Source organism: Patiria miniata, unplaced genomic scaffold (genome assembly GCF_015706575.1).
Source record: "Patiria miniata isolate m_02_andy unplaced genomic scaffold, ASM1570657v1 HiC_scaffold_24, whole genome shotgun sequence".
NCBI lineage: Eukaryota > Metazoa > Echinodermata > Asteroidea > Valvatida > Asterinidae > Patiria > Patiria miniata.
In genome coordinates this window covers 17,175,356-17,203,255 of record NW_024037063.1, presented here as the reverse complement: position 1 = coordinate 17,203,255, position 27,900 = coordinate 17,175,356, and the positions used below count along the sequence as shown (strand labels likewise).

The 27,900-nt window shown below is 41.6% G+C and overlaps 1 protein-coding gene and 1 long non-coding RNA gene across 2 annotated transcripts; both read right to left on the bottom strand.

The window, feature by feature from the left end:
• Nucleotides 1-145: 145 nt before the first annotated feature.
• On the bottom strand, nucleotides 146-25,867 carry LOC119732331 (E3 ubiquitin-protein ligase MIB2-like). Its single transcript, XM_038205788.1, has 19 exons — nucleotides 25,426-25,867; nucleotides 24,495-24,599; nucleotides 23,506-23,677; nucleotides 17,367-17,473; nucleotides 16,434-16,625; nucleotides 15,613-15,689; nucleotides 14,765-14,912; nucleotides 14,390-14,562; nucleotides 13,564-13,731; nucleotides 12,056-12,852; nucleotides 11,057-11,302; nucleotides 10,078-10,165; nucleotides 7,839-7,990; nucleotides 6,748-6,907; nucleotides 5,592-5,746; nucleotides 4,966-5,095; nucleotides 3,625-3,828; nucleotides 2,749-2,945; nucleotides 146-1,916 (listed from the first exon to the last, which is right to left on the bottom strand). Exons 1-19 carry the CDS (start codon nucleotides 25,532-25,534, stop codon nucleotides 1,865-1,867), a joined length of 3,432 nt encoding a protein of 1,143 aa, XP_038061716.1. The 5' UTR covers nucleotides 25,535-25,867; the 3' UTR covers nucleotides 146-1,864.
• LOC119732187 lies at nucleotides 14,396-15,782 on the bottom strand. Its single transcript, XR_005271518.1, has 3 exons — nucleotides 15,580-15,782; nucleotides 14,765-14,912; nucleotides 14,396-14,562 (listed from the first exon to the last, which is right to left on the bottom strand). It is a non-coding gene; the product is annotated as an uncharacterized LOC119732187 (long non-coding RNA).
• Nucleotides 25,868-27,900: the final 2,033 nt, after the last annotated feature.

Below are 27,900 nucleotides of genomic sequence, written 5' to 3'. Positions count from 1 at the left end.
CTTTTTACTTTGATTTTACGACGTCAAAAGTACCGATGTCACTTTTCCTAGTTCCGGATCGGTTCAATCAGTTTCGAATAGATCAAAAAAAATCACGCTAGAAAATCTTTTTTTTTCAACCAGAACCAACCGAATCAAGCACATTTTCTGATAAAGTATTATTTCATTTCCAAAAAAATTTCATTCAAGAGAGTTCCAGCAAATTTCAAAAAGAGAAAAAACGTAAATGATTTTGAAACTTTTGTCTGCAGCGCAACGGCTCGAACTCACGCACGGACGATTAACGCGCGTGTAGTTGGGTCGTAAGTGCACGCGCTATCCAGAACTAGGCAAAGGCATACGGTCATTCGTTCGCGAATTTTCAAAAATTAGAGACTTTATAACTTATTTTGATTCAACATGCATTCGATGGAAGAGTTCATACGAATGGAGTACGAACAAAATTTTCGAAATCACACGGTACAAGTGTTATACCGAGGAGAAAATTTATCGTCGATTCTCAGCTCCCGCGATTTTCTAAAAACCGTCCAAACATGTTAAAGTGCGAGTCGGAAATCTGGCCAAATTTTCTCTTCTAAATATTTATCGGGAAAATCTTTGTGTATCAAGGAGCTTACATTTTTCTTTTCAAAATGAACATCGTCAGAAAAAAATTATTGGAGACTAATCCAAAAGAGGTAGGTTTTTATTTGAAGCTATCCGGAACTAGGAAAAATCCGGAACTAGGAAATGGACTGTATTTCTTTGGAATGTATATATGACTAACAAATTCTTAGTGTTTGGACTTGTATATTTTCCAAAAGTTCTGGTTCTCTAAAAAAATATGTATTAATGCACTTAAGCGACTTGTTAAACAAAACATTCATGAGATATGTATCGCTGTGCTTGTTTTATTTTTTAAGCGTAGCTTCAATGGAATGTTTTTACAGCATGCCAATTTATGCATTTTGACATATTTAAGGCTAATAAGAAACTTTTTACATTTGTAACTTCAACGGATACGTCAGCTTTACAATAGTTAACCATTTGATATTTTTCTTATTTCAAGTCTTTGATAATTTTTTTGAAGTGTTTGAAGTTTGAATGATGAACTGCATTGTATAACATGTACATATAATAGCTCCTTCGTGTGGTCGTTTTCACGATTTGAAGTCAAAATTTACACTTATAGTAAGCGATTTTTTTTACAGAATAGCATGACGTTGCATTAACACTTTAAATGAAAGTAGCGAACTGCTTGTCTAACTGTTTCTCTGAGGTCAGAAAATAGAGTGAATATTGCTATAAGTATTTATACATTGATAGATCGCTGTGTATAAACTGCAATAATGTATTGGTTTTCTATCTATTGATCTGATGTTTTCCAAGATTTCTGTTAGAATCACTACCAGCTTTATAGAATAATACTTGGTTAAACATTATACTTGACTATAAATCAAATATGACCCCAAAAATCCCACCTCACTCCTATTATGTAACAACTTTTAGTCAATACGTGTTTTCATGTCAGCTTTTTATGTACATTTTCTTCGAGTTCACAGACTGAGGAGTTCTGGGTAAATGCATCGAAAATGTCTTCAAGGTTTCTAGGCCTACTTTCAGCGAATCATAAACGCGATTGTGTGGTAGGTGAAGAAGCTTTGTCTAGCCTATAACTACTTGTCCACAATTGAAATAAAATCGTTTGTTTATACATCAAATTGCCTTAACAGTGATCAACTCAGGTTGCCTCTCACCATTTTGGGGTAATTGGGCAGTATACTGGAATCACTGCAGCAGTAGAAATACATGTGATGTACTAATCACACAGTTCTATGGTTTGTTCATATGGGTCCAGCCGCCTCGCCGTAGCAACTTTCACCCTTTAGCTGACTTTACAGTTCACGTCTGGACTGTTTTTCATGGCCTGTGCAAGCCTGGGGAAAAAAATATAACACAGCCCAGTCTATCAAGAGAAACACACGTGTCTAAACACCTTGTTTGTTAAAACAGCAACTCCAATGGAAGCTTCCATGTGTAAACACGGATGATTATTTTGGTAAACTTGATTCGAACCTGGTATATGGGTAAATTTAGGCTACCTAAAATTATACTGTAGTTACGTTGATTAATATGTGATTTGCTGGAGTGCAAGAAAACCTTCGTCAGAGGCTATTACCTAGCAAACTTGAGCATGCATTGCCCGCATTTTCATATAAGTTGACTTTGAGCTCTATTTTTTTTTATTCAACTCCTTAAAAAAAGTGTTCAATTTGCTGGAAACAGTTATACTTGCAACCTGAAAACGTGGATATAAAAGGCAGCTAGATGGAGGTTTCATTGCTTTTCCTGCTCAGATGTGACTACAATGCATACGCACAAAATGTTTGCTCTGCAAGCCACTTCGCTACATTGGAAGAATTCTCATAATTTACTTGTTCACCTTGGAGTACGCGCACGGCCCTTATAAGCTTGACCTCATACAGGCCTCTTAAAAGCCTCCTTTCCATACTGCTTCCTTCACTCAAAATCTAAAATGGATCGGGAACTATAAATATTTATTTATATTTTAAGGCAAGAACATATCTCCATAGGTGCGCGTTGCTGCTTAAATTCAATTGAGTAAATAACGTTCGTAGATTGGCGTAACGTTGCGTGTAGCGCAATGCAGTTCGCTCAACTTTGTTGCCTTTACAACACCGTCCATGTGCGCGCATGGGGTCCATAAAATAATGTCAATGCACTGAAGTAGTTAGAAACACATCTCACCTCTTTCGTTGGTAGTGATCCCTCAGTAACTTCTTAACCCCTGGATTGAGGGTGACGTCAAGAACATTCTGCCCTTTTTTATTCGTGATGTAGATATCAGCGTCATTTTTGATAAGGTAGACTGCTATGGCAACAAGGTTGGATTTTTCGTCGGATGAACTTCCTTCGTCTCCGAGCTGCTGGACGAGTTGCAACAACTACAATTATACATGAAAAGTAAATCTTGGATGGGTGTTTTGCGTAGGGCAAGCTGTAAACTACGTACATATTAATGTGCTGGGGTACGTGTAATGTGATTGTACACACTGAACATGTTTCCATGATCTGAAAGTTTTGGACACTAGTTGAGCTAAGGAAAGTGGTCCTTTGTAAAGACAAAAGGACTAGCTCAGAATTACGTAATTAACAGAAACCGACCGTGCTACCACCAAGCGTGCAGATGTGTTTAGTTTAACCCTAAAAGGGCCGGGGGGCGGCCGCCCCCCCCCCTCGACTTTTTCCGTGATAGCCTTTAAAAAATGGTTTTTTCGCGACCCGAGCTTTTATGAATTTTTAGTCTCGAGCTTTGCGCATCTTTTGACACCAAAAACATAAAAATCGAACCAGGGGTTGTCGCGCAGCGAAAATTTTGAATTTTCCCATATACGTCGTGTACACAGTCCACAATTGCAATTCATACATATGAATAAGTAATTAGCCATACTTCCAAAACCCTTTGACCTTTGGTCATGAAATGTCTCGGGTATGTTCATGAAGAGTTGCTCTATGCATGTACCGAGTTTCAAATTTTTTCGTTACTCGATGGTCTAGTTCTTGGGGGGATGAATCCGCCCCCCCCCCCGACTGAGAATAACCCGACCCCTTTAGGGTTAATACCTGTCCCAGTGGTGTGCCAATGATGTCTTTCATGGAGGCTTTCATCATGACCAGATGGAGGCTTGTATCTCCGTCGCCGTCCTGGGCGTTCACATTGGCACCGTTGTTGACCAGAGCCTCGATACACTTGTTGTTGGTCTTGTCAATGGCCATGTGCAGCGCCGTCTGTCCAGCGATAGTTTTCAGTTCTTTATTGCAGTTGGCCTTGGTGACAAGAGTTAAAAGTTATTGTAAGCCATTTGGCATTGTACCATTAGTCCTATTTATGATTTTTAAAAGCAATCCTTGAAATGTACCTTCAAGATTGTGTTTCGTTTAATCTTGTTTTCAATCTTAATCATTCCATTTTAAGGGTATTTTTGGCGCCGTTTTGGTTTGTATGCGAATGCCAATATCCATATTCATGAGCAAACCCGTGATGTCATTCCAGGCAGAAACTTCAGTCTCACATCTGCTTTAGCATAAAAAAGTGACCAGAATAGGCCTGAGACCTAATGACGTTACGCTTTGTTTACATGTGCAAACAAAATGCGGACTAACTAAATATCATGATTAATTTGTTTACAACACTGGTCGGCCGACCAGCGTTGGAAATTGATACAAAAATGCCACCTGTCTTTAACATGACAGCACACCATATAGTTCCATGATTTTACTCGATGCTATAGACTTTCATCACTAACAGTCCAGTGAGAGATTTCAGAATAACTTGACAGTTGTCTTGTTTAAATGTTGTAAATTCCTTTTAAACTTAGTCTGTTTTGGAGAGTTTTGATAGGCTCGAAATTCGCAATTTAACTATTTTGCAGTATATACACGTCTTTTCTTTTGTTTGGTTGGATTTTTGCAATCAAATTGTCACTGTTCATGCACATTGCACGCGCGTTGCGTGCTATGTATGACAAGTCGTAAAATCAATGTGCATGTACATGTAAACGGAAGTAAGCCTACATTGAAATTAAAAAGAACCAGGACTAGTCTGATTGAAACCTGGACAGGCCGGGAAATATCAACTACACGTATATCTCTGTTCGTGTGGCTATTTCTCAATTCCCACACATTTGGCTCTGGAAAGAGTAGCTGGTAATATTACAACTCTGTGTGGTTATTCCATCAAACCCACATAAACATCTTAACAATGTGACGCGAAAACACATTGCCCATACTGTGCCAGATGAAATAATTACGTAAAATGGAAATTGTACAAGAACGTTTTTCGAGCCGCATACGATGTCTTGTATGCGTAGCATATCTTTAATAGTCCTTACTATTTGTTTTCCTGGGGTTTTTTTTATTTTGTTTTCCATTTCATTTAAATCATGATGCTATCAACGACCTCACCTGTTTGACGAGGATCAAGGTGATTTCAGTCAGTCCGTTTAAGGCGGCGATGTGTAGTGCCGTGAAGTTGTCCGTTGATGTGGTAACATTGATCATGCTTGGCGATTTTCTAAGAATCCCTCCCACAGCACTAGAGTAATGAAATTCGTTTGCTTCATAATGTAACTTCAAGGCGGAAGCTTTATACACACTGCATGTGGTTTTTGATGTTTAGATAATACTATTTTAACGCGAAGACTTTAATAAGAAGGTCACATTTTCAAATTAGGACAACCATAAAAAAGTTCAAAGTTTAAATTGTGTACTTTGGTCCAAAGCTTTCATCACAAATGTTTGATACGTTAACATGCGAATTGAGGTTGTAGCATCATGCAAGAAACCTATTTCTGCTGCAAATTTGCAGCGGAAACATCAGCAATAGACCTGAGACGTAATGACGTAATTGATTTGTTTACATATGCGCTTTACTGTGTGACCGAAGTCGGGACACCAGATAAAGTGGGGACCGTCTACGACATAGGAAAGCGCACATGTAATCAAAGCGTGACGTCATTACGTCTTAGGTTTATTGAAATGTGGTGAGGTTTTAAATCAAAATTTATTAGAAAAGAAAAGAAAACACATACAAACTGTTTTGGCAAAACACGGCATGATGCAAACTGCTGAATCCCTTCTTGTTCACCTGACGGAGGTCAGTCCGTTGGTGGTTTATCAGCAAATGGATGATCTGCGTGTTGTTATTGTGAATGGCGAGGAACAGTGGGCTGTCGCCATCACTATTCTGTTAAAAGAAGGGGAAACACTGTACGTAAGTCATTTGGACGCAAAAGTAAGCTTAGTCAATCAATTATTTTAAAAAATCTGTGTGCAATGAATAATCACGATAAATAACATTTTCGAAAAATGCTTGGCCACATTGTCACGTGGCAGACCTTGTGACATCAAAACAAAACTATTACTTACTAATGTGATCAGTCACATGACCAACTGTGAGAGTCACATGACTCACTGAATAGTCATTTGAGACTTCGCAGGATTAAGTCACAAGGGACTAACCCCCCATCCCCCAAATAAAAAAAATCGTGCAGAACTAATATTAACCCGAGGTTTGCGTTCGCCTTGACCTTACATCAAAACGGCGCATTTAAAGCTTTCGTACTTTTCCCCCTTTTCCATTACTATTGAGTACATTAGTTTTAGGGAGGTTCGAAAAATACTTCAAAATCCGCTCTTTTTGTTTCTCAACACGAACAAGTGGGCGATGAACCACTATCCCACCCCCACCCCCCGGTCAAAATGTCTGGAGGATATAACCCAACCCATCTCAGGATTTACGCCCCTCACTTTGTACATCGAGATTTCAGGATTTTCCTCCGGTGAAAATTGGCCATACGCTTGCAAAATCATAACAGCTACCAACAGAATTAAAGAAACTGTCTTGTTCTGAGCACATAATTTGACAGTGGAGTGTTTTCTAGACTTGTTTTGTTTTCCAACACAATTTCGGCGAACAAAATATTCCATCGTCTTTTTGATTGCATTATATTGGAAAATTCAGATTCGGTTGCCATGATCTCTCCATTATAATTGAAAAGTAAAAATTGTTGAGTCTAGCCTACGCACATTCCAATGTCAAATACCGATTTGGCTTATTGTCCATTTTCTATTAAGCATTTTGGGGAAATAGCTTCATTGTGCATTGAAAAAGGTGTTATTATGTTACAATTTTAACATAATGATGTGAATACAATTATGCATGCAATTTATAACCAATCAACTTACCTGATAGTTGACATCGCACTTTGGGCTCATGAGCAACGCCTCTGCGCATGCCTGGTGACCTTTTTGAGAAGCAAGATGGAGTGGGGTCAAACCCTTGTTGTTGGCTGCGTTTATGTTGCTCCCAGCAAGGAGAAGAGTTTTGATAATGTCTGGCTTGTTACTGTATAAAATAAGAAAAGGCCAATGTACCTGACATCGTTTTAAAATTGAAGAAAGAGAAATTAAAAATTACTTCTTTTTTAAACTGAAGTATCTATAGAAAGCGCATGTCCCTTAACGTTGTAGGGCCCATGTAATATAATTATTTTATTGTAGTTCTTGAAATGAATCTTTGAGTCCTATTGAATTTTATTTTGATTTTAAATTTGCCATTTACAAGGGTATTTTTTATGTCTTTTTGGTTTTTATGCTAATGGAATTCCAGTTTTGGCAAACAAAGATGTCATTTTAGGTAGAAATCTCAGCGTTACAGCTATTTCGGGTGTTTTTGTTTTGGGGTGATTTTTTTTGTTGTCCCAGTTCACGACAGTAAGTCAATGGGCACACTTTCTTGAGTGGGCAAATTTATGGGTGCATAATTTGAATAAAAATGTCTTAACGAAAGAGTGTGTTCCTAAGTGACATCACATTAACAGCACCCTCAGTTGTCAGGAAAAACATGGACAATTTTACTTTAAGTTAACCTCAGAAAAGATTTCAATTAGATTACATGCATTTTAAGAGGAAAAGAAAATTGTTTAAAATATGTTACCAGGTAAAATGTGTGAATAAAGCTTAGTGATGCAACTAAAAGGGCATGGGGAGACAATCTTGAGCGTGGTTTGTGCCCCCCCCCCCGTATCCTCCACCCAGAACTTGAAAAAGGCAACACATATACATCGTTTGAAACGATGACCAAATCTATTGTGCTCCACCTGCGGAAAAGAGGTCTCCTGAATCCATCCTGCAAATGTGATTTCCGTTATGCTACTAAATATATGAAGTTGTCATTTTATAAGGATTCTTATTTGCCAAACTCGCTAATATATAATCCCGTATTCAAAATTCCTTTGCATAGCGCAAAAGGGAAGGGAAGGAGGAGTCCTGCTCACCCATGCACGGCATAACTCAACGCAGTGTCTCCGGCCTCATCAGGGTGTTCCAGCGGTACTTTACCCAAGGCCAGTACATTCACCGCATCCACGTGACCACGAAGGACGGCTGCATGTAGCGCCGTCTGTCTTTTGTCATTCTGAAATCGGACCTGAGGTTAGAAAATATAACATGGACTTCAGGGTTTCTCCAACATGCTTGTATGTAAGCGTTGTATAAAGTTCACCCCAATTAGTGGATGATTAGTGGATGATTGGTGGATGATTAGTGGATGAAAATGCACCAGGGGCGGGGGAACCTGGAGATGGGGCCAGGAGAGGGGCACTTGCCCCCCCCCCCCGCGATTTTCCAGGCCAAAAAGAGTGCACCGTTGAGGTGAAACAAACCTGCCCCTCGATACGCACACTATAAAAGCATGTGATAGCGCTACAAATGAAACTGTCTTCTTTCTTTTGATGCAAAACTGCCTCTCAAAAACACAAGTAGCCCTCTCGCATTAACAAGATTGTGCACCTTCTCGAGGTGGAAACTTCAAATCGAAAGCACAAATACCCCTCTCAAAATAATAAATTTTGGGCCCTCTCGAGATAAATGGTGCTCCTCTCGCAGTAACTTATCGAGATGGAAAACTGCCCCTAGAAAGCACAATTAGTGCCCCACTTGCAAGATTAAAATCGTGTTCCCTCTCAATATCGTAAACTGCCCCCCCCCCTCCAAAAAAGTACTCTTCACGCAAAAAAAGGGTCACTGATCTGGCCATCAAAAGCAACAGTGCCCCTTTTGCGATAAAACAAAGTCTCTCTACATAACTGGGTCAAAGAAACACAAAAAACCAAGTGGACAACGTATTCATAATTGTTCCTCGTCATATAGATTTATAGGGAAAGGAAAGGGACCCAGTCGTGTCCTGCACTTCCACACCGACAGAAGTGCCCCTCTTTCTAAGCAAGTGCCCCTTTTTGGTGCTGCCCCCACCCCGCTAGTTTGAAAAGCGTTCCACCGCCCCTGCAATGAACTTCAATCAATTAGCAGCAGTCACAAATCTGTTGAGTATAAACAAAATGGGCGGGGAGAAGACCTTATATAGGTTGTGAGGGCAGGGACGTTTAAAATTGAAATTTAAGTAACACACCCATTCTTTGTATACTCGAGGCACTGATATTTCCGTCCCATTCTGGAATGGAAGGGGGCACGAGATAGTGACTGTGTCATATAAATGAGGGGGTCCAGACAAAGACGTCCATTTTAAAACCTTTTTTTAATAGCAAAATTTCCCGAGCAAAGCTGAAAAAAAGCTGCTTTTGGCACAGGGCTAGACAAACAAATATGAAAAAAAAAATTATGTTCAGGAAAGCTATTCCTTTTAAAACGGGCTAGATCATAGATTGGAGGGGAGCATCCAATAAGCAAGGAGTTCCAAAGAGATAAAGAGCGTGGCAAAAAGCTATTAGTTCTAAAGAGTAGCTCTTTGTTCTACATCTCAGCACAGCTAGAGTGTATGGGTGAGAGGAAGCAGAGAGCCTGGTTGCATGCTCAAACACCCTGACAGGAGCAACCAAGTCAAACAAACTGGTGGAACAACTTGCATGCCTGATTGTAGTAGCTCTTGGTTCTACATCTCGGCACAGCTAGAGTGTATGGGTGAGAGGAAGCAGAGAGCCTGGTTGCATGCTCAAACACCCTGACAGGAGCAACCAAGTCAAACAAACTGATGGAACAACTTGCATGCCTGATTATAGTAGCTCTTGGTTCTACATCTCGGCACAGCTAGAGTGTATAGCTGAGAGGAAGCAGAGAGCCTGGTTGCACGCTCAAACACCCTGACAGGAGCAACCAAGTCAAACAAACTGATGGAACAACTTGCATGCCTGATTATAGTAGCTCTTGGTTCTGCATCTCGGCACAGCTAGAGTGTATGGCTGAGAGGAAGCAGAGAGCCTGGTTGCACGCTCAAACACCCTGACAGGAGCAACCAAGTGAATCAAACTAGAGGAACAACCTCCATGGGATTTTCTGTAGAACAAACTGAGGATGGCTACAGACCTATGGTTGAAGAGGGGTTGTATTGTGAGTCCGACTCTTCACCAATCCAAAGATTCGCTTCTGCACCCGATCTTATAGAGATAAAAGGCAGGCAGAAGCCCCGGTCCATAATTATGTGGGAACAGTATTCTGTCACGGGACGTATAGTTGTCTAATGGCATCAGGATGTAAAAACTTCTGAGCTCGATAAAATACTTCTCCCAGCTTCAAGCCGCAGCAGTCGTAAAGTCCGATGCTAAAGGCAGCATCGATGAACCCATATGAATGGAAGGAAATGTAAAACCTTTTGAGCGAGAAAGGAATAGGTATCTATTTTTGTTGAAGGTTATCACCGAATCTCAAAACCTTCTCTGTCATATGAGTTGACCACCTCACTGCGAGACGTGTTGGAGGTGTGAAACACAGCAGAGGGTTGACTCTTCAGTGATGTACTAGCAAGATGAGGCAAAGCATTATCGGACAGATCGTTAATATATACAAGAAAAAGAATCCAACCAATGCCCGGGCCTTGAGGAACACCACAAGTGACTATGCAGATAGAAAACGGTTGTGCTTCAAGAATTGTTCTCTACCACTTAACTAATTGTGGAAGCAGACTAATATGACGATAATAAGTACATTTAGAACGCTCTACATGCATCACCCTTGAAGATGGGACAGCAAATATAATTTTAAAAGATGAAGGAAACACTGATTCGGACAATCATCTTCATCATCAGTAGCAGCTCAGTCTCCGGAGACCATGCTCGATACACCCCTGCAGTGTTGCCTGTTTGAAGGGTCTTGGCATCGTCTGGTGTGGCTGTACAGACCAATGCTCGAGTGACAGTCCCTGTTGAACTTGGTGCAGACGTACGGAGAAGCCTGGGTTGCAAAGGCTGCTTTCGCACGCTTCTTCCGGACCCTCTTGTTCTGCTGCGAGCTGACCTCTCCTCACGTCCGCATCTACGATGTCCTTGTAGACTGTCTGACGCCACGGAATGAGGGGCGACTGACCCGTCTGGTGCCAGTAGCCAGCTATCCGTACAGCATGTCGTTTGGCAGCCTCTCATCCTCCATGCATCGGACATGTCCCAGCCATGTAGGATGTCACTGTGTGGGATGTGATCCTGCCAGCTGATTCCGAGGATGCGCTTGAGACACTATATGGAAGGCATTGAGGTTTTGCTCTTGCCTAATGAAGATGGTCCAGGAATCATTTTCGTAGAGTAAGGTGCTGAGAACGCAGGCTTGGTAGACTCGGATCTTGATGTCTCCTGTTAGCGCTTCGTTCTCCCACACTCTTGTTGTCAGTCTAGCCAAGATGGTGTTTGTCTTTCCAAGCCGTCTGTCAAGTTCCACGTCCAGCGAAACGTTGTTGCTGAATGTCGATATCAGGTAAGTGAATTCGTCTACATCTTCCAGGACGACGTTGTCGATTCTGATGGAGGGAGCAGTACTGAAGCCTTGTACACTGTTGTTAGTTTGCTTCAGGCTTATGGTGCGACCGAACCGCATGCAAGCGTCGGCGAAGCGATCTCCCACCAAGTCTCTGGAGGGCATCATCGTTTTTGGTCACAAGGGCTGCGTCGTCAGCAAACATCTCCCTGACGAGCATCGTCCTCACCTTGGTCATTAAGCACAGTCTTACCAGGCTTAACAGCTTCGCGTAAGACCTGGTCTGCAAATAGAAACCGTCCGTGGACGAGTCAAAGGCATGCGACAGGAGCAGAGAAAAGAAAATCCCGAAAAGGGTCGGTGCCAGTACACAGCCCTGCTTGAGGAATCGACACCACTGTTGGATCCATCATACATGTCTGTTCCCTGCAAATCAGCACGGAAGGAGATCACCATGCTGCACAGTTTCGGGGGGCAGACGATCTTCTTAAGAAGTTTGGCTAGACCCTTCCTGCTAACTAGATTGAAGGTTTTGGTGAGGTCTATGCACATCATGCTCTCTGCTCTTTTCTTGGAGCTGGCGGAGACAGACGACCATGTCGGTTGCTCTGAAGCCGCATTGGGATTGTTGGTAGTCGCGATCCGCGAGTTGCTGCAGCCTATTGAGGAGAGTGCGAGTATACACATTGCCAACGATACTCAGAAGGGAGATCCATCTACAGTTGTTGCAGTCACTGCGGTCGCCCTTGTTCTTGTAAAGTGTCACAATGGTGGCATTACGCATGTCTTTTGGTACTGCACCTTCTTCCCGCAGAGGCAGAGTAGCTCGTACAGCGGCAGAGGCAGGGCAGATTTTCCGTGCTTCATGGCTTTAGGTGGGATGTTATCGATACCCGGTGCCTTGTCATCCGAGAGGGAGTCGATGGTTTTGCTCAGATCCTCCATAGTGGGCACTTCGTCTAGCTCCTCAATGATAGGTATGATCCTTTGCACCACTGAGGGCAGCGTCGGAGACTGACGTTTCACGGGAGTACAGATCTGATTAGTGCTCAATCCATCCGGCCATTTGTTTCTCGCGGTCAGTGATCTTTTCTCCTGACAGAGGTGATCTTTTCTCCTGACAGAGATGTCAGGGGCAATCCCTTTCACAGCAGGGCCCAGGGCTTTCTTAATGCCTCTGTACGTGCTGCAGACGTTTCCAGACTCGCTGGATTTCTTCGCACAGTTGCTGCCAGTACTCGTTAGCAGACTGTAATGCGTACGTTGTGTTGTGCTGCGAGTACTTCTCAGCGCTGCAAGTGTATGTTTGTTTAGGCATCTCTTGTGTAACAAGAAGGCTTCACGTTTAGCCTCGATTTCTGGTTCAATCGTTGGAAGGTATGCGTTAAACCAGTCCTTGCTTGGCCGTTCATTCTTGCCAAATGTGGACATTGCTGTGCAGCAATTGGCGTTCTTCGTGGCATTCCACTTTACCGTGGTGTCATGCTTTGGCAGTCCTGGAGAGCTTGGTCCAGGGTGGACACGTACTTTTCCACCTTGACAGTTTGCACTATGGTAGGTTCTGGTGATGTTGACAATGTCGAGAGCAAAGCACTTGGTGATAATCAGGTTAAGTTGGTGCCAGTAAAGAGACTTGAAGGTGCTTCCACGACTCTCTGTGTGATGGTTTACACTCAAAGAAGGTTTTCGTAAGGCTGAGATTATGGAACGAGCACAGTTCCAGCAGTCTTTGACCGTTGTCGCTTATCTTCCCAGTGCCATGGTGTCCCAGGCACGTAGGCCCTGACCCGTGATCCGCACCTACTCTTGCATTAAAATCGCCGAGGAGGAAAAGGGGCGCCTCTTTTGGAGATCCTTTGATCAGTTCATTGAGTTGTCCATAGAACTGATCCTTTGTTTCTCTTTGTGGCGTACACACTGAAGATGTTGACAGAACCTGCAGCAGTGCCAAGACGGATGGACAAACGGCGCTCGGTGCCTCCCGAGGAAGGTTCTACCGCAGCCAAGGGGCAAACTCCATGCTGGCGGGGATCCTTGGATTCTCTATCCTTCCAGAAAAGGTATAGTACTCCTCTCTGAGGGAGCCGTTAGAGGCGAGCCTGGTTTCTTGGAGGGCAGCTATGCTGGTGTTGTGGCTGTTTACTGGTGTCGTTTACCTCTTGAAGGTCATCGGAGATGCCCGTGCGCATGGTGCGCACGTTCCAGCTTGCAAGTCTGCTAGTTGGATTCTTAATAGCCTTACTAGTCTTAATTGTGGTAATCGTTTTCTTTGTTTTCCTGTATTTTGTCTGGTGCGGGGTTTACCGTCTGCTTTGTCATGTCTACACAGTACACTAAGCTCCTGACACCCACTGAAGCAGGCAGACGTTGGCTGGCCGACATCCTACTGACCGGGGGCTGCCCAGCTTGAGGCGGGAGGTAGTCGGCCAATGTCCCTCCCACCGTCGAAGCTGACCCGTGGCGCCCCGTTCCCTACGCCAATTTGGTGGGACTAATAACCCATATCTGCCAGCTTCCCTGTTGTTTCCTCTCATGAGAGTGAGGCTGGAGTGGCCTCTCCAGGGCTAATGGGATTTAAAGGAATGCAGAGCATGACGTTTGGCACCAGCTTGGCTGCAGGAGCTGACGAAACGGTGTTTGCAAGGCACAGGTCCGCTTTCGGGACTCCACTCCTGATTTAAAAGGATGACTCCTTTACATATGGCCGTTGAGTCAGATAAGGACCTCCTCCGCCGGCCGTTGGCTGCCTGAAGCAACTCTCACGTGAATTAGCCCGCCAGCTGAAGCGGTGTACAGAGTGGTAGCAGATAAATGGGAACCAGTGATGGGAACCCGTAGCCTTGGAGGCCCCTAAGGCATGAATGATGTCGGCAACTTTCTTTTGAGTTGATCATGTTTATTTCGGGTTTATTTCGGGTAAAAAGTAGATATTAGCTCTCCTCTGTATTGGAAGTTGACAAACTAGTTCCCAAGGCGAAGAGCCAGTGTGTCAACTTCCAAACCGGGGAGCGAGTATTGACTGTCCACCGTCATATCATGTTATATTTGTACACTACATCTTCGAACCATAGGACTAATCTCTTCACATAAGAGTCATGGTATACAGGCGCGAGCTTTGAAATCCTCTTACCGCATCGGGATGATTCATGAGAATCTCTCGCACTTTGTTGGTGTCGCCGTTAGCTGCCGCATTAAAGAGAGCCTTACCGCTCGATCTTTCATCCGGTTCACGACGCAGCTCCTCGTTTTTATCCACTTTGGTCTTAGATAGTAGAGAGGCAAGTAATTCAACTGCATTGAGTTCTGAAACGATAGAATTTGAAATTGCAATCAAAAGTTGCCTTCACAGTTGTTTATCGGCTTCAAAAAGGCAGCCAATCTATTTAAGAATGCAACTCGTGTGGGGTCCTAAAACCCAATGCGCAACTCTGTGGATGTCATCAAACATTTTACATTTTACAATCATAATTTATCCAGAACCACATTTCTAGCTTATCTCATGTACCTCCAGCACCGGCTTTAGTATCTTCAGCTCCCTTCTTCTTCTCCATGGCGAGACACAGGGGATTGATGAAGAACGACGCTCCGCCAAAGTTGACCTTGACATCGCCATCTTTGTCGACCACGATGACTTCACCGACTTTGCCTCTGTACTACGGGACCAAATTGAAATACCTAGATTGGTATGTTTTCAAGAACTTATATTGTTTTTTCCAAACATAAAATTGTTGCCATTTTTCCTCTGGACAATAACAGTGGAAGTCGACCATTGTGTGCATGCGTCAGATGTCAACCGAGTGATTCTCGGACTGCACTTAGTCTTTGCTGTAAATTATAAAGCCATAAATCAGGAGAGAACTTATAGTTAGTGTAATGCTACATAGCCTTTTTTTTTATTCCATTTTTTTCAATCAGACATTTATTCAACATTGTTCATTAATATACAAATTGATGTTATAATTGTATGATGTTATAATGATGATATACATACCGGTAGCCTTTCAAAAATGAAGTAGTTCCAGCTTCCATAAAAATAGGTACTACGTTTTAAACATGTCATCCTGTTTTGTTTTACAGATTTCCCCGCAAAGTTCTGCATTGAGTAGAGCAACCAAAGCTTCAGCATTTAGACCGTTAACCATTCCCCTTGTATTTTGGTGTCAAATACTTTCATAACTCCACTATGCAATAACTGAACCTAGTATATAGGTTGTGCAAAACAAATACACTTTCTTGCACAAACAATTTACCTCTTTATTTAAAAGCGCTAGTGGCTTTCACCAGTTCATTGTCCGCTGTATACGTTGATATTGAACTTACTTCTTTGATTTGTTCGTTCCAGCCACACCTTACTTTCTGCAGTTCCTTGAGAATCCCAGGGTCTATGTCCAGCAGACGGACCTTATCTCCGGAGTCGAAGTCAGGACGAACTATATTTGGCGCAAAAATCAAAGAAAGAAAGAATTGAAAGGCGTTCTCGATTCAAAGATCTTTTTCTTGTCCATGGCTTTCATGAGCCTCTCGAATCTCTGACAATTTCTCAACAGTATGCATTTCTAAAATTCCATGGTCAGCTAGTTTGATATGAAATTGCATGCATTACAATTATGTCAGTGCAAGACAAAAAAAGAGGATTTTTATGTTCACCAGTGTTTACTGCTGTAGTGCAGGTGGACCCGAACGACATAATGGTGTTTATTTTAGTTATAACGACCTGAATGAATGTAGAGAAGGACAATAGAATTATGCTTACTTTTAGGACATGACTTGTACTTTGGTTTGACGTATCAATCTTTGGAAAACACTCCCTCGGTTTGTTACAAGAAGCACCAAAGAAAAGTTTTTCGGATTACCCCACTCTCACCGTACTAAATGCAAGATTTTCAAAATGCAAAATGATCTAGTTCCAGTGCACGTGAGCAGCTGGGGAGCGTAATGCTCGACGCTACGAGGACAAGGTTGGTAGCCTTAGGGCCACTTGTGTAAGCCTTAGTAAGGGGGTGTGCTCCTTTCGTGCTCCTCCCCCTTCCCCAACCATGCACCAGTTACGCCACTGCATTATTGCACATATTCAAGTCATTCACATATCACTTCTCTTTTTATTTAAACTACTGCGAGAAGTATTCCTAAATCGCTACTCCAATCCAGTTTGGTACAACTTCATTATTTCTTACCGAGCCTCGGAAGATGCTCCATGTAGAATTCCCCAGCGGTGTCTTCTTGCGTGTATTGTACGTCCAGCTTGCCTCCGTGACCCCGCCGGTACTGGTTTGTAGAGCGGTTGGGCCATTGAACTTTGACCCAGGACCGATGAGTTCCTTGTGCGCCAATCACTTCCTTCACGGTACCAATTTTCCCTTCTCCTCCTATCAAAATTACCGCAAGCGGGAAAATGTTAAAACGGACAATTTTATGATAGAAAGAAGAAGATTACAAGATAACAGAGAGAGTAGTATTTTGTTACACAAGAGAATTGGCAGAGTTGTTGGTATTTGTCCTTATTTGCAGTAATATAATCTAGCTGATTGATGATATATGTTTTCATAATAAAAATAATGAACAAACAACTTTTGTTGATATGAGCCGTAATTTAATAATAAGTTCATAATGGAAATAAAAACGTACTTTTGGTCTAGCGTGAATTTAAGACTGTTTGAAACACGGACTCAGCTAGTATTGCGCATGCGTAAGTATGATATCTACTAGAGTGTCCAGTCAGGTGAGAGGGTTAAACCAATAAAAAGGTTAAATGAGTCCCAATTTGGTAGCAGTCCCATTTTTATACGACGTCGGTATAAAAACATTAAAGTTCACTCCTGTTGGCGCGCTTGTGGAACCTTGAATTGGATAATTAATGTGCAAAAAATGTTTCTGGTTCATTTACTTTTTTAAGGAAATCACAACAGACAAAAGGCCTTTGTTTAATTGGCACTGCATATCCATAACAATTTATGGAGATTGATAAATTGACGTCAAAGGGAAAAGTCTCCTTTGGCTCGGGCCACCATCCATGTGCAGGCCCTTGTGCATTTATTCCCTCATTAAAAGTTGATGCATCTTCAGCCTTCTGTGAAAAGATATCTGCAAGTTCCTTCTAATCATCTCACCATCTTGATCTCCCCATTCCCAATCGGGCCCTCGCACCACTCGGGCTCCTGGGAAAATGCCTAAAGAGCGGCATTTGGTGACGCTCAATCGACATGGAACCTCAACCCTGAAACGAAACAAAATCCATGATCCATGAACGTCGCAGCCGATTTCCCGCAATTGAGCTCTTCAAAGAAATTTGTTTTATAGTGGTGCGGCATAGGGACATAGTTGTGCATTGTGTGATAAAAGCATTAAACTTAGCATGTGAGGTCTTTGTACCGTGACAAAAACTCAGATGTGGAGGCATTTCATATCTGACCCTTTTGACCCTTGAGGGGTCAATGACCTTTTAATACTCTATTTATCCCTATTGTTCTTGAAAACATCATGAACCTAAGTCTATGTATAGTCTTCATAAAGTAAATAACGGCCAAAAGCGCGGAAAATTCACCTCTCATGACCTTCCAGAGGTCAAAGACCTTTGTATAACTTTTCCCGCACATTTAGAAAAAATCATTCAAATTCATCAACGGTTTACTTCAAATTCGTCCTGAAAATTCATGATCTTGCATACCCCATGTTCAATTTCGTCTCTGGTCGCTCATTTCGCACTTAATTCAAACAATTATATACCTTAGCCATACATTTTCGTGAAAGACAATTCAATTTCGTCGTCTGCAAATGCTATCTTCGGTACTTTTACGTTTCCATATGTTCATTTCTACTTTATTTACTCAATTCTGTTTGTGTCTGTTTAGTTTACATTTTCCTTGTTTAACGTAGATCTATAACCTTAAATAAGCATTTTTCATGTAATAATTATTATGCAAAATTGTAATCTTTTTCAATACTTATTTCTGTATCCATTTAGTTCTTTGACAATTTTAAGCGTCAACAACTGAAAGAAAAATTGTATACACAGGCAAATGAAAATGCATATACTTTCCATTTCATGCAAAAAGTAAGTAAGCCTATAATTATGTACATATAAAAAGTAAAATGCATTCATATTTTCACATCTTTCGGAAACAGTCAAGTCAGTTCTTCTTCTTGTCCTTTGGATTAGTTATAAACCTTCAATTTCTTGTCTTGCAATGCACTGTGCTAAATAAGTCTGTGCATGGTTGTACCAGCGTGCGCATTTGTCTGACGAATTTGATCGAAAGTTTCTTGAAATCGATTGAACAAAGACGAATTCAATCCTTACATTTAGAGTTCAACATTTATTTCATGTTGGTAAAAGGTATACATTTGCAACACAAAAATTTGATATTCATAATAGTATGTATTAAATTACAAATATTTACACAAATAATTAATTAAATAATTAATTGATTAATTACCAACATGTAGGGATAATAATGAAGCAAAAGTTTTCAAGCTTATCCCTAAACATAATTATAGAAATAACATAAAACTACCAAACACAAGTACATTACCTTCATGGAACACAAGACACTGTGTTAAGTGAGACCCTTCAAGGTTTCATTATAATGATTGCATAAAAAAAGGGGGAACCATCAATATGGGGGGAGCTTTCGATGTTCTACATATAGGTGCTAAAAAGACATTGTTTCATTTTCCTTGTGGAAGAATGAAGTGTACGTGATTGAATCCTTCAAATCTACCCTTAAATCATTTCATGGCAATATACCATTTGATGTCAGTTTATTCTTTGATATTGAGGTACAATTGTATAGTTGATGTAGAAATTACCCTTGGATGCCCAACGAGTGTCATCTACATTGTGTAGATGATCATCAGGTGGACGAATTCCATTAAAATCTAACGACATCGAACGGACAGAAATTTACAATTGATTGATTCATTGATCATTTGGAATGACCAACGACTAAATTCATTGTAGCATTTGCGCGTTCCAGTCTTCTCGAAAAGAAATTGAAATAAACGGTTTCTGAATTTAAATAAAAAAAGTTTTAAAATGTGCGGGAAAACCTATTCAAACTGCAGTATACTCTATTTATAGTTATTGTGCGATATACCCTTTTAACCCCAACTTTTTCAAGACCCAAGTCAGAATGTTAAGTTGCTAATGCTATGAAAATAATTCATATAGGGATTTCATATCTGACCTCTGATGACCTTCTAGGGGTAAATGAACTCTGCGTATCCTATTTATAGATAATATGAAGATTAACTTATTAAAACCCCACTTTTTCATTACCAATATCTAAAATTTGGGTAAACTTGCCATTATATGAATTTACAGATACGTAGACATTACATAATAGACCTCTGATGATCTATGAAAGGTCAATGAACTTTGTATACACTGACCACCGTTATGCCACTTTTTCATGACCAAGATCTATAGTTTTAGTGCACAAAGTGTGTATTTTACTAATTATTCTACAGCATGTTCATGAAGTTAGACCCAGAAGAATTTGTTACATGACCTTTGATCTCAATTTTCCTTTCGATAAGGGCAGACGCAGGCGGAACAGAATTTAAGAGCCACAGCGGACGAGCGTGACTCCCTAACAGTAACCATTGGGCTTGATAGAAAGGTTAAAAACGTGGTTTTCCAAGTCCATCTGGATACAATAGTGTATAATAAGTTCACAAGAGTGAATAGTTGCTTGACATAATTATATACATTTTCCATATTCTAAACAGACACACAGATTTCCAATATCTTCATGTTGTGTCTGTCAATAAAACAAGGAAGAAAGAGGTCAGAGGTCACCTCAAAATTGACTGTATGGTCTGAATTCATAACATGTCTGTAAACTAATACAGGTGCAATACCGATCTTTGGCACTGTTGATGCTTGGGTCACGAAAAATGGCGTTTCAACGAATAAATATAATAATTATGTGATATTTTTTTCTAATCATCGTCGATTCACTCATCGATCTCTTGACGTGGAAGACATCGGGGTATATGTTCGGCACTTGTCTACCATCAGGAAAACTTCTCTTTGGTAATGTTTCAAATGTTTTCTTGGGCCACTTTTATCGGTGACAGCTCAATGTTCCGATAATCATTATGTTCTCACACTCCTATGTTCCGACAACCCGCACTTACAATTGTGTTATTCCCGTATATAACGTAAGGGTTACAGGGTTACGGTGAGGGTTACGGATAGAAAAATGAGCATGACGCCATTTACAATTTGGATGTGTTGGCCAACAGTTTTGAATGCCTATAAATATTTGATATTTAACGTCATGAAAATGGATAAGAACCAAAGAATTAAGCAGCATTAACAAAATGGCATGAATACATACTACGAATTTGAATGCATTTCGGTGATAAAAAAAACACGTTTGTTGATAAAATACTGCAGTTTTGAGAAGTTTTCATTTCTACTGAATCAACATGATAACATTATTCCGATGGACAGACTGCTGCATGAGGCTACATTTAGAAACATGTAATCTTGTTGTCATTGTTTTCCTTTATCACCCAGACATTATTTGCATTCCGAAGTCCAACTCGGATCGGACCAGCTGGTACAATGTATGATGTTTGAGTACACAAGATATGAATCTTTCTGCTCTGGATACCAAGGCCATCAACTATACGTTTTTGCCCTGCAACCAGTCACTGCACATAATGCGCTTGCGTCAGTTGAATTCGTGAAACTATATTATTTCAGTCGTTTGATATAATTCAGGTTTAGTGACAATATTCGGTTGTAGAAGAAAATCAGTACTTTTGAACCGTGCCCAGATAGGCCTATATCCAGGGTAGTCCTAGACGTCCATGCTTTGTAAGGACCTGCTAGTCTGGTTCCCAGTCAGTGGCGTAGCCACCGGGGGGCGTTGGGGGGGGGGGCAATACCGCCCCCCCCCCATGAAACCTTGTCCCCCCCCCCCCCAGTCTCCCCCCCCCCCCCCCTCACCGAGATTTTGAGTTTCTAAAAAAATATCATTGATCTTCATGACGCCATGGGCGTCAATCCTGGGGGGAACAGGGGACATGTCCCCCCCCCCCTTCCACTTTTTGAAGGGTGGGGGACACAATATCAAATGGTCCCCCCCCCCCCCACACATTTTTGAACTCGTGTCTCATTTACAGGGCCCTATCATGTACTACAATGTATCTTTTGCTTAGAAAATATTGGTTAAAAGGGGTAAGAAATTGCCTCAGATAGCACCACAGAGCATTTAGAATCCAAAATTTTTCGGGGCTCTTAAGCGGCCTCAATGACTCAAACCTCGAAAACAATGTTCAAACTTTTTTCTTATGCCTTTAGCTGAGAAAACCTGGAAAAATATGTTATCTTTTTTGCTAAGATAATTATTGGTTAAAGTGGTTAAAATTGCCTCAGATCACACAACAGAGCATCGAGAATCCAATTTTTTCGGGGCCCTTAAGCGGGCCCCGAGCCCCACGCCGTAAGGGCTTCGCGCTCGCATCAGTTCTGATCAAGGTATGTCCGCCCCCCCCCCCCCCCCCACTTTTGAGAAGCGATTGACGCATGACGCCCCCCCATGAAATGTCCCCCCCCCCCCCCCCCCCCCCCCCACTGAAAAATTCCTGGCTACACCACTGTTCCCAGTCCAGACGTTCCTGATGTCTCACAATAGAGCATACATATAGGTCGGGTAACCGCCACAAAAATAGCATTGCGAAGCAATTAACGTCCAGTCCTGGTACGAATTCATACTTGAGGTGCAACGTCCACATTAGACATAATACAGGATAATAGCCCTAGCACTGAAACTCTTAAATGCAAACAATGAATTTTTGAACTCTCACAACTTTCAAAAGATGAAAACAAGCAGTATAGGTATTATTTTTTTAATCACTATTTCACATCGGAAAATACCAGAGCTATTGCGAAACTATGCGATTGTCAACGAAGTGTATTCGTTTAACGTCCGGACATTTTTGGAAATTTGCAGGATCCTCACCTAAGATTTGTCAAAATAGTTTGAAATCATTTAGTCTGGATACCAGACCAGAGAACGGAAGCCCTACGGATCTGGTGAAAGGATGACAATCAAAACATAATAACCACTGGGATGAGAGGACTGTATCACATTTGTTTATTGAAAAGTACAGAAAATTTCTTAGGTCTAATGCCACACGATCGTATGGAAGTGTAGATAGGACATGGTTAAAAATAAATCTAATTCGTACGTACGAATTACTAATTCGTAAGTACGAATTACTAATTCGTACGTACGAATGACTAATTCGTACGTACGAATTACTAATTCGTACGTACGAATTACTACACCGTACGTACGAATTACTAAACCGTACGTACGAATTACTAAACCGTACGTACGAATTACTAACTCGTACGTACGAATTACTAACTCGTACGTACGAAATAATTAGTAATTCGTACGTACGGTTTAGTAATTCGTACGTACGATTTAGTAATTCGTACGTACGGTTTAGTAATTCCAGTGGCGTAGCCAGGAAATTTCCAGGGGGGGGGGGGGGGGCGGGGGGGCCTGGAACATTTCAGGTGGGGGGGCGTCATGTAGATCAATGATAATTTTTTTAGAAACTCAAAATCTCAGTGGGAGGGGTGGGGGGCGACTTGGGGGGACAAGGTTTCAAGGGGGGGGGCTGTCGCAGTGGCGTGGCCACGGGGGGGGGGGGGGGCGCGTGGGGGTGACAGCCCCACCCCCCATGAAACCTTGTCGCCAAACAGTCGCCCCCCCCCCCCCACTGAGATTTTGAGTTTCTAAAAAAATTATCATCGATCTACATGACACCCCCCCTCATGAAATGTTCCAGCCCCCCCCCCCGCCCCCCCCCCCCCCCCCCCCCCCCCCACTGAAAAATTCCTGGCTACGCCACTGCCCCCACGCCCCCCCCCCCTCCCGTGGCTACGCCACCGAGTAATTTGTACGTGCGATTTATTAATTCGTACGTACGGTTTAGTAATTCGTACGTACGGTTTAGTAATTCGTGCTTTGTACGTACGAATTAGTATTTCGTACGTACGGTTTAGTAATTCGTACATACGAATTAGTATTTCGTAAGTACGAATTAGTATTTCGTATTTACGGTTTAGTAATTCGTACGTACGAATTAGTATTTTGTACGTACGAAATAGTATTTCGTACGTACGGTTTAGTAATTCGTACGTACGAATTAGTTTTATTTTTAACCATGTCCTATCTACACTTCCATACGATCACCTAATGTAACACCAGACCAACTTACCCCGGAACTGAGTTGGTTTCGATCCTGGTGAAGCGATGACCCAGGTCATGCTTTCCTTTGTTATAGCAGCTGTGACACAAGTCAAAGTCATGACACTCCAGACATTTCCAGCGTATGCCGACGATGCCTTCCTCTGGACAGCAGTCACAGTTGATATGCGGATGTTTCACTCCTAAACAAAATATTTTATGACCTTTACGAAACGAAACTCTGACGAATTGGCCTTATGCACGAGGAAGCCATTTTCGATTGTGTTCACTGAATTTATTTTACAAATTGTAAACTGTTGAATGGGATGGTGCCAGACCAGTTTGTGATCGGAATGCACTCCAAACGTCACATTCAATTCTGGTGTAAACGTTGCTTAAAACATTGGGGTATGTTTGATCACACATTTTAAATTATTCACCATAGCAGGCTTGTGTTAATTTGTAATGAATTTTTATTTCACTGCTTTCTTTTCTCAACTCGCACTTTCCAAAAAAAGAAGAGGTTACCTTGCTTTAAATTAAATATACCCCCCACCACCTTCAAAAGAAAACCACACCAAAAGAAGATTCGATGGCTTGGTTTTCTATTTTGATAAGAAAAAGGAAGGTGTACTTTTGGTTATTTTCTTTTCAGCAAGAGTGTCCTTTTTGTATACACGATTTCATCTGAAAACTGTTACCCAGTTGATTTTGGTGGACATTTTGGTTCAATCTTTTTTTAAAATTCCATCTTAAAATATTTTGGTTCAACTAATGACATGATTAACAATCCGGTCCCGCATCTTGCCTTTGTCTGTGCATGAATTGTCAGTGCGTGTTGGTAAGGCAACCATATGCATTCAACGATACTCTATCAACCATTAAAGCCCCCAAAAAGTAGGAATCGCACACATGCAGTGGAACTGAGTGCGGCTGAAACTTAACGTGGACTTGGGGGAGGGGTATGAAAAAAACTATTACTAAAAACTGGGGCTCAACCACTGTAAATCCGCGTCTTACCTAGTTGGGCGTTATCGTAAATCCGCAGATCGTAAGTGCCTTTTTCTCCACCAGGGCGGTAGTTTGCTTTCCTGCCCGAGTCCCATCGCACCCAGACACCCTTGGCTGAAAACATGACAAGTTGTGTCTCCAATAAGAAGAAAGGCTTAAAGGGAATATACAACATTGGCAAACATCGAAAAATAAAACTACCAAGTTTTTACAAAATACCTTACTAGGATGTTGGTAAACGACAGTCTAAAGCATCCTGAAAAATATGGCAACAGGTGTGAAGTCATTTTCAAGAAAATTGTATTTTTGTATACATTTCCAACGGTTGTCGGCCGACCAAACTATTTTTCTACTACTGCTCCAAATTTACCCTTTTTTTAGTCTAAATTTTGTTTGCTATTTGTTTCATGTTCATTAACGGGTGCAGAGCAGCTAGACTGGTTCCCTTACCTTACAATTTTCTGGCACCCATAAATTGATCCATTTTATCTTTAAAGGAGTCAGGGAACCAGACTATCTGAACATTTTTGTTTTTCTTGGTTTTTCCAGCATTTTCGAACACAAAATTTCAAACATATCAGTGTAACAATATTTGATATTTATTATACTCACCCCTCAAATAGTTCATTTTTGAAAATTACAGCAAAAGCCAATGATGGACATTCCCTTTAAAGCAGGCTAAAACTTTGAAGAAGAGGGGATCGAGGAATTAAAATGCCCACTTCCAATTATGTCCCTCCTCGTCGTCAAAATACAGGATTTGCTTTTGAGATTCTACAGTCTGTATTAATCCGTGGTCTGAACCAAAAATAGGCTTGGGGCACTTTGTGGAAATTGTACACCTGCGCACTATACACTCTGTCATACACGCTTCAAACTCAAGCTCCGGGGCATAGCCTACAAAGACATGGACATTTCTTTACTTAATGGTTACACTTACCACTCTGCGAGGACTCTGCTGGGACCACGGTCCCTACGCAGCCCTTCCCTCCGTCCTGGTCGCCCCATTTCCAGTCCGGACCTCGTACAACTCGCACCCCTATGGACATGACGGTTTCCGCTCCGTGTGTGTGTGGTTTTTTTTCTCACAACGACCGCAAAACCTGCATATCCCAATACAATTATGCTTCACGCCAACCAATACATGTGCCGGTATCGGGACATTTATCGGGACATTGCAGCATCTTCGTGTCAGATGTAAACAACAAACAGAAACAGACAAACTGTGCCAGCATATGTTCAAGGATACGCTCTTTCAGTTCTCAAAAGGGGAATTTTTGTTGTTAACGATTACAAGCGCCCTGATGTAGTGGTGCCTCAGTAAGAATTGGCCTCAATTAAATCTGAACTCTACTGCTCTGTTTGTTAGTAACTGATATTTGAGAGAGTGCAACAACTAGGAGAGGAACATGTATACCCCCCTCCCCCGGCGTGCTCGAGCCCTCGGGCTCCCCCACCCCCACCCCACATTCAGAATTTGGGAAGACAAAACGAGCATTTTATTGTTTAAAACGCATCCTTTCGGAGAATGAACCCGCCCGCTCAGGTGCCCTCCCCCCTAAATTATGGGACCCTAGCTATGTCACTAATTCGAGCAGTTTAAGCCCAAACTGAACACGCCACAACAAGGATAGCGTCATCCTACTCGAACTTTAACACCCTTTATACAAAGCCTGGCAGATTTGTTAAATGAGCACGCGCAGTGTCCTCTTTGGCTCAATATTTTAAGGGCAATAAATCTAACGACACACCTTACGGTAAAGTTCAACTAGGCGGGAATCCCCTGTATGTGAAATACGAGCGGAAAGATATGGAAATTCCCGAGCTATTCTGGTTGCGATTCGTAGAATGCTATAATTAGCTCCACCATTCTGATTACACTATTGGGTTTTTCCGGGGTTCTTTTTTATATAACAACAAATAGGCGCTATTTGACATCGCCTACTATAAAATAAAACGTCAGTGGGTATCATTATATACGTCCCGTTGATGCTTCATTTTAAAAATGCAAACCCAGGATTTACACACAATACAATATTTTTCCCTGGAAGTTGATTGCCTGGTTTCTTTGTGCAATTATTCGATTTATTGCAAAAAAAAACAATGGTTACATGCAAATGTATCATGGCCATGCGACCCCATGACGTCATTAGGTCAACAGCGGTACACTGGTTCAGCTCACTGTTCAGCTCACCGTGAGATTGAGGGTAGTAGGCCGTCAGCTGGATGTTAAAATTCGTTCGTTTCGCTCCTGCAATCGCGGGTCTAGATTTTCTTAACAGCTCTACCGAAATACACTACCAAAGACTGATATTGTAGAAGTTCTCCACATTTCGTCCTGCAGTTTTTTGATAATTTGACTCGAAAAAGCGAACTATTTGTGCATTGTGGACACTCAAAAACGTACCGCGCTACGTTGAAAAAATCCTTCGCGTATGACGCAATCGTAAAACGTGACGTGAACTGTCCAATAAGACATCAGATAGGAGGCCGTAGGTCATGACACTCAACAAACATGGCGGCGTCCATGGTGCGTCAACGTTTAACGTAAACATCGACCGATGCAAATGTAATTGTTTAATGCATATAGAATCTGTCAAGTTTGAGGGAAAAAACAAAGCATCTGATGTCCGGGGATATTATAAGTTAATTGCCAAAGAGGGGCTGAATTTTGCAGTGGCATCGCCGAACATACCCACGACGTTTGGGCCTAGTCACCAGGCTAGCAATGTATTGTACTACAGCGCATGTAAGGCTGTCCCCTGACGGTTTATAAACAAACGCCTCATGCGTGCTGCCAGAAAACGCAAAGCTACAGACTATCATGACTATCAAAACTATCATGACTATATACCACTAGTGATGTTAAATTCAAATAGGAATGCCTTAAATTAAGGGTAAGGTTTTAATTTCTGTTAGGGAAACTTTGGAGTAACACAACGATAAAAACGACTAAACGCAACTCGAAAAACAAAGCTTGTGGTCACCACGAAGCACCGTGAATGCACAGAACCGCGATGATTAATATGTTTTGACTATTGTTCAGAGTGCTAAAAAAAATAGACTTTAATAGAATGTTCAGAATGAAAACTTCTTGATATTGCATTGGAGGCTGAAAAGGTGGGTTCTCAATAGCTACCAGTGTTCACATATTTACAATGGAAGGCAAAAGGATCGAGCCCATGATCTTTCCATTAATTTAACTCTTGATTGAACAAGTTATTTTCTTTTTGTATAAAGCACGTCAACAGTAATCCTTGTTTTGCATCATCCGATACTAACCTGTCTATTTTTCCTATTTTCTTTTTTACAGAACTGATAAGTTAAAATATCGGCTCAGAAGAGAATATCCGCAGCTCTCTTTCCGTAAATATTTGCGACATTGTCAAATGGAAGTGTGGTTGAATCTCTGGAG

What these genes read in the sequence shown, in the direction of transcription:
- LOC119732331 (XM_038205788.1), bottom strand. Translation starts at nt 25,534, where the DNA reads ATGTCCATAGGGGTGCGAGTTGTACGAGGTCCGGACTGGAAATGGGGC. An exon ending in TTCTCAAGGAACTGCAGAAA is followed by an intron (nt 14,913 to 15,612) that starts GTAAGGTGTGGC and finishes TTGGTCCCGTAG; the next exon opens with TACAGAGGCAAAGTCGGTGA. An exon ending in AGTGCGATGTCAACTATCAG is followed by an intron (nt 5,747 to 6,747) that starts GTAAGTTGATTG and finishes TTCTTTTAACAG; the next exon opens with AATAGTGATGGCGACAGCCC.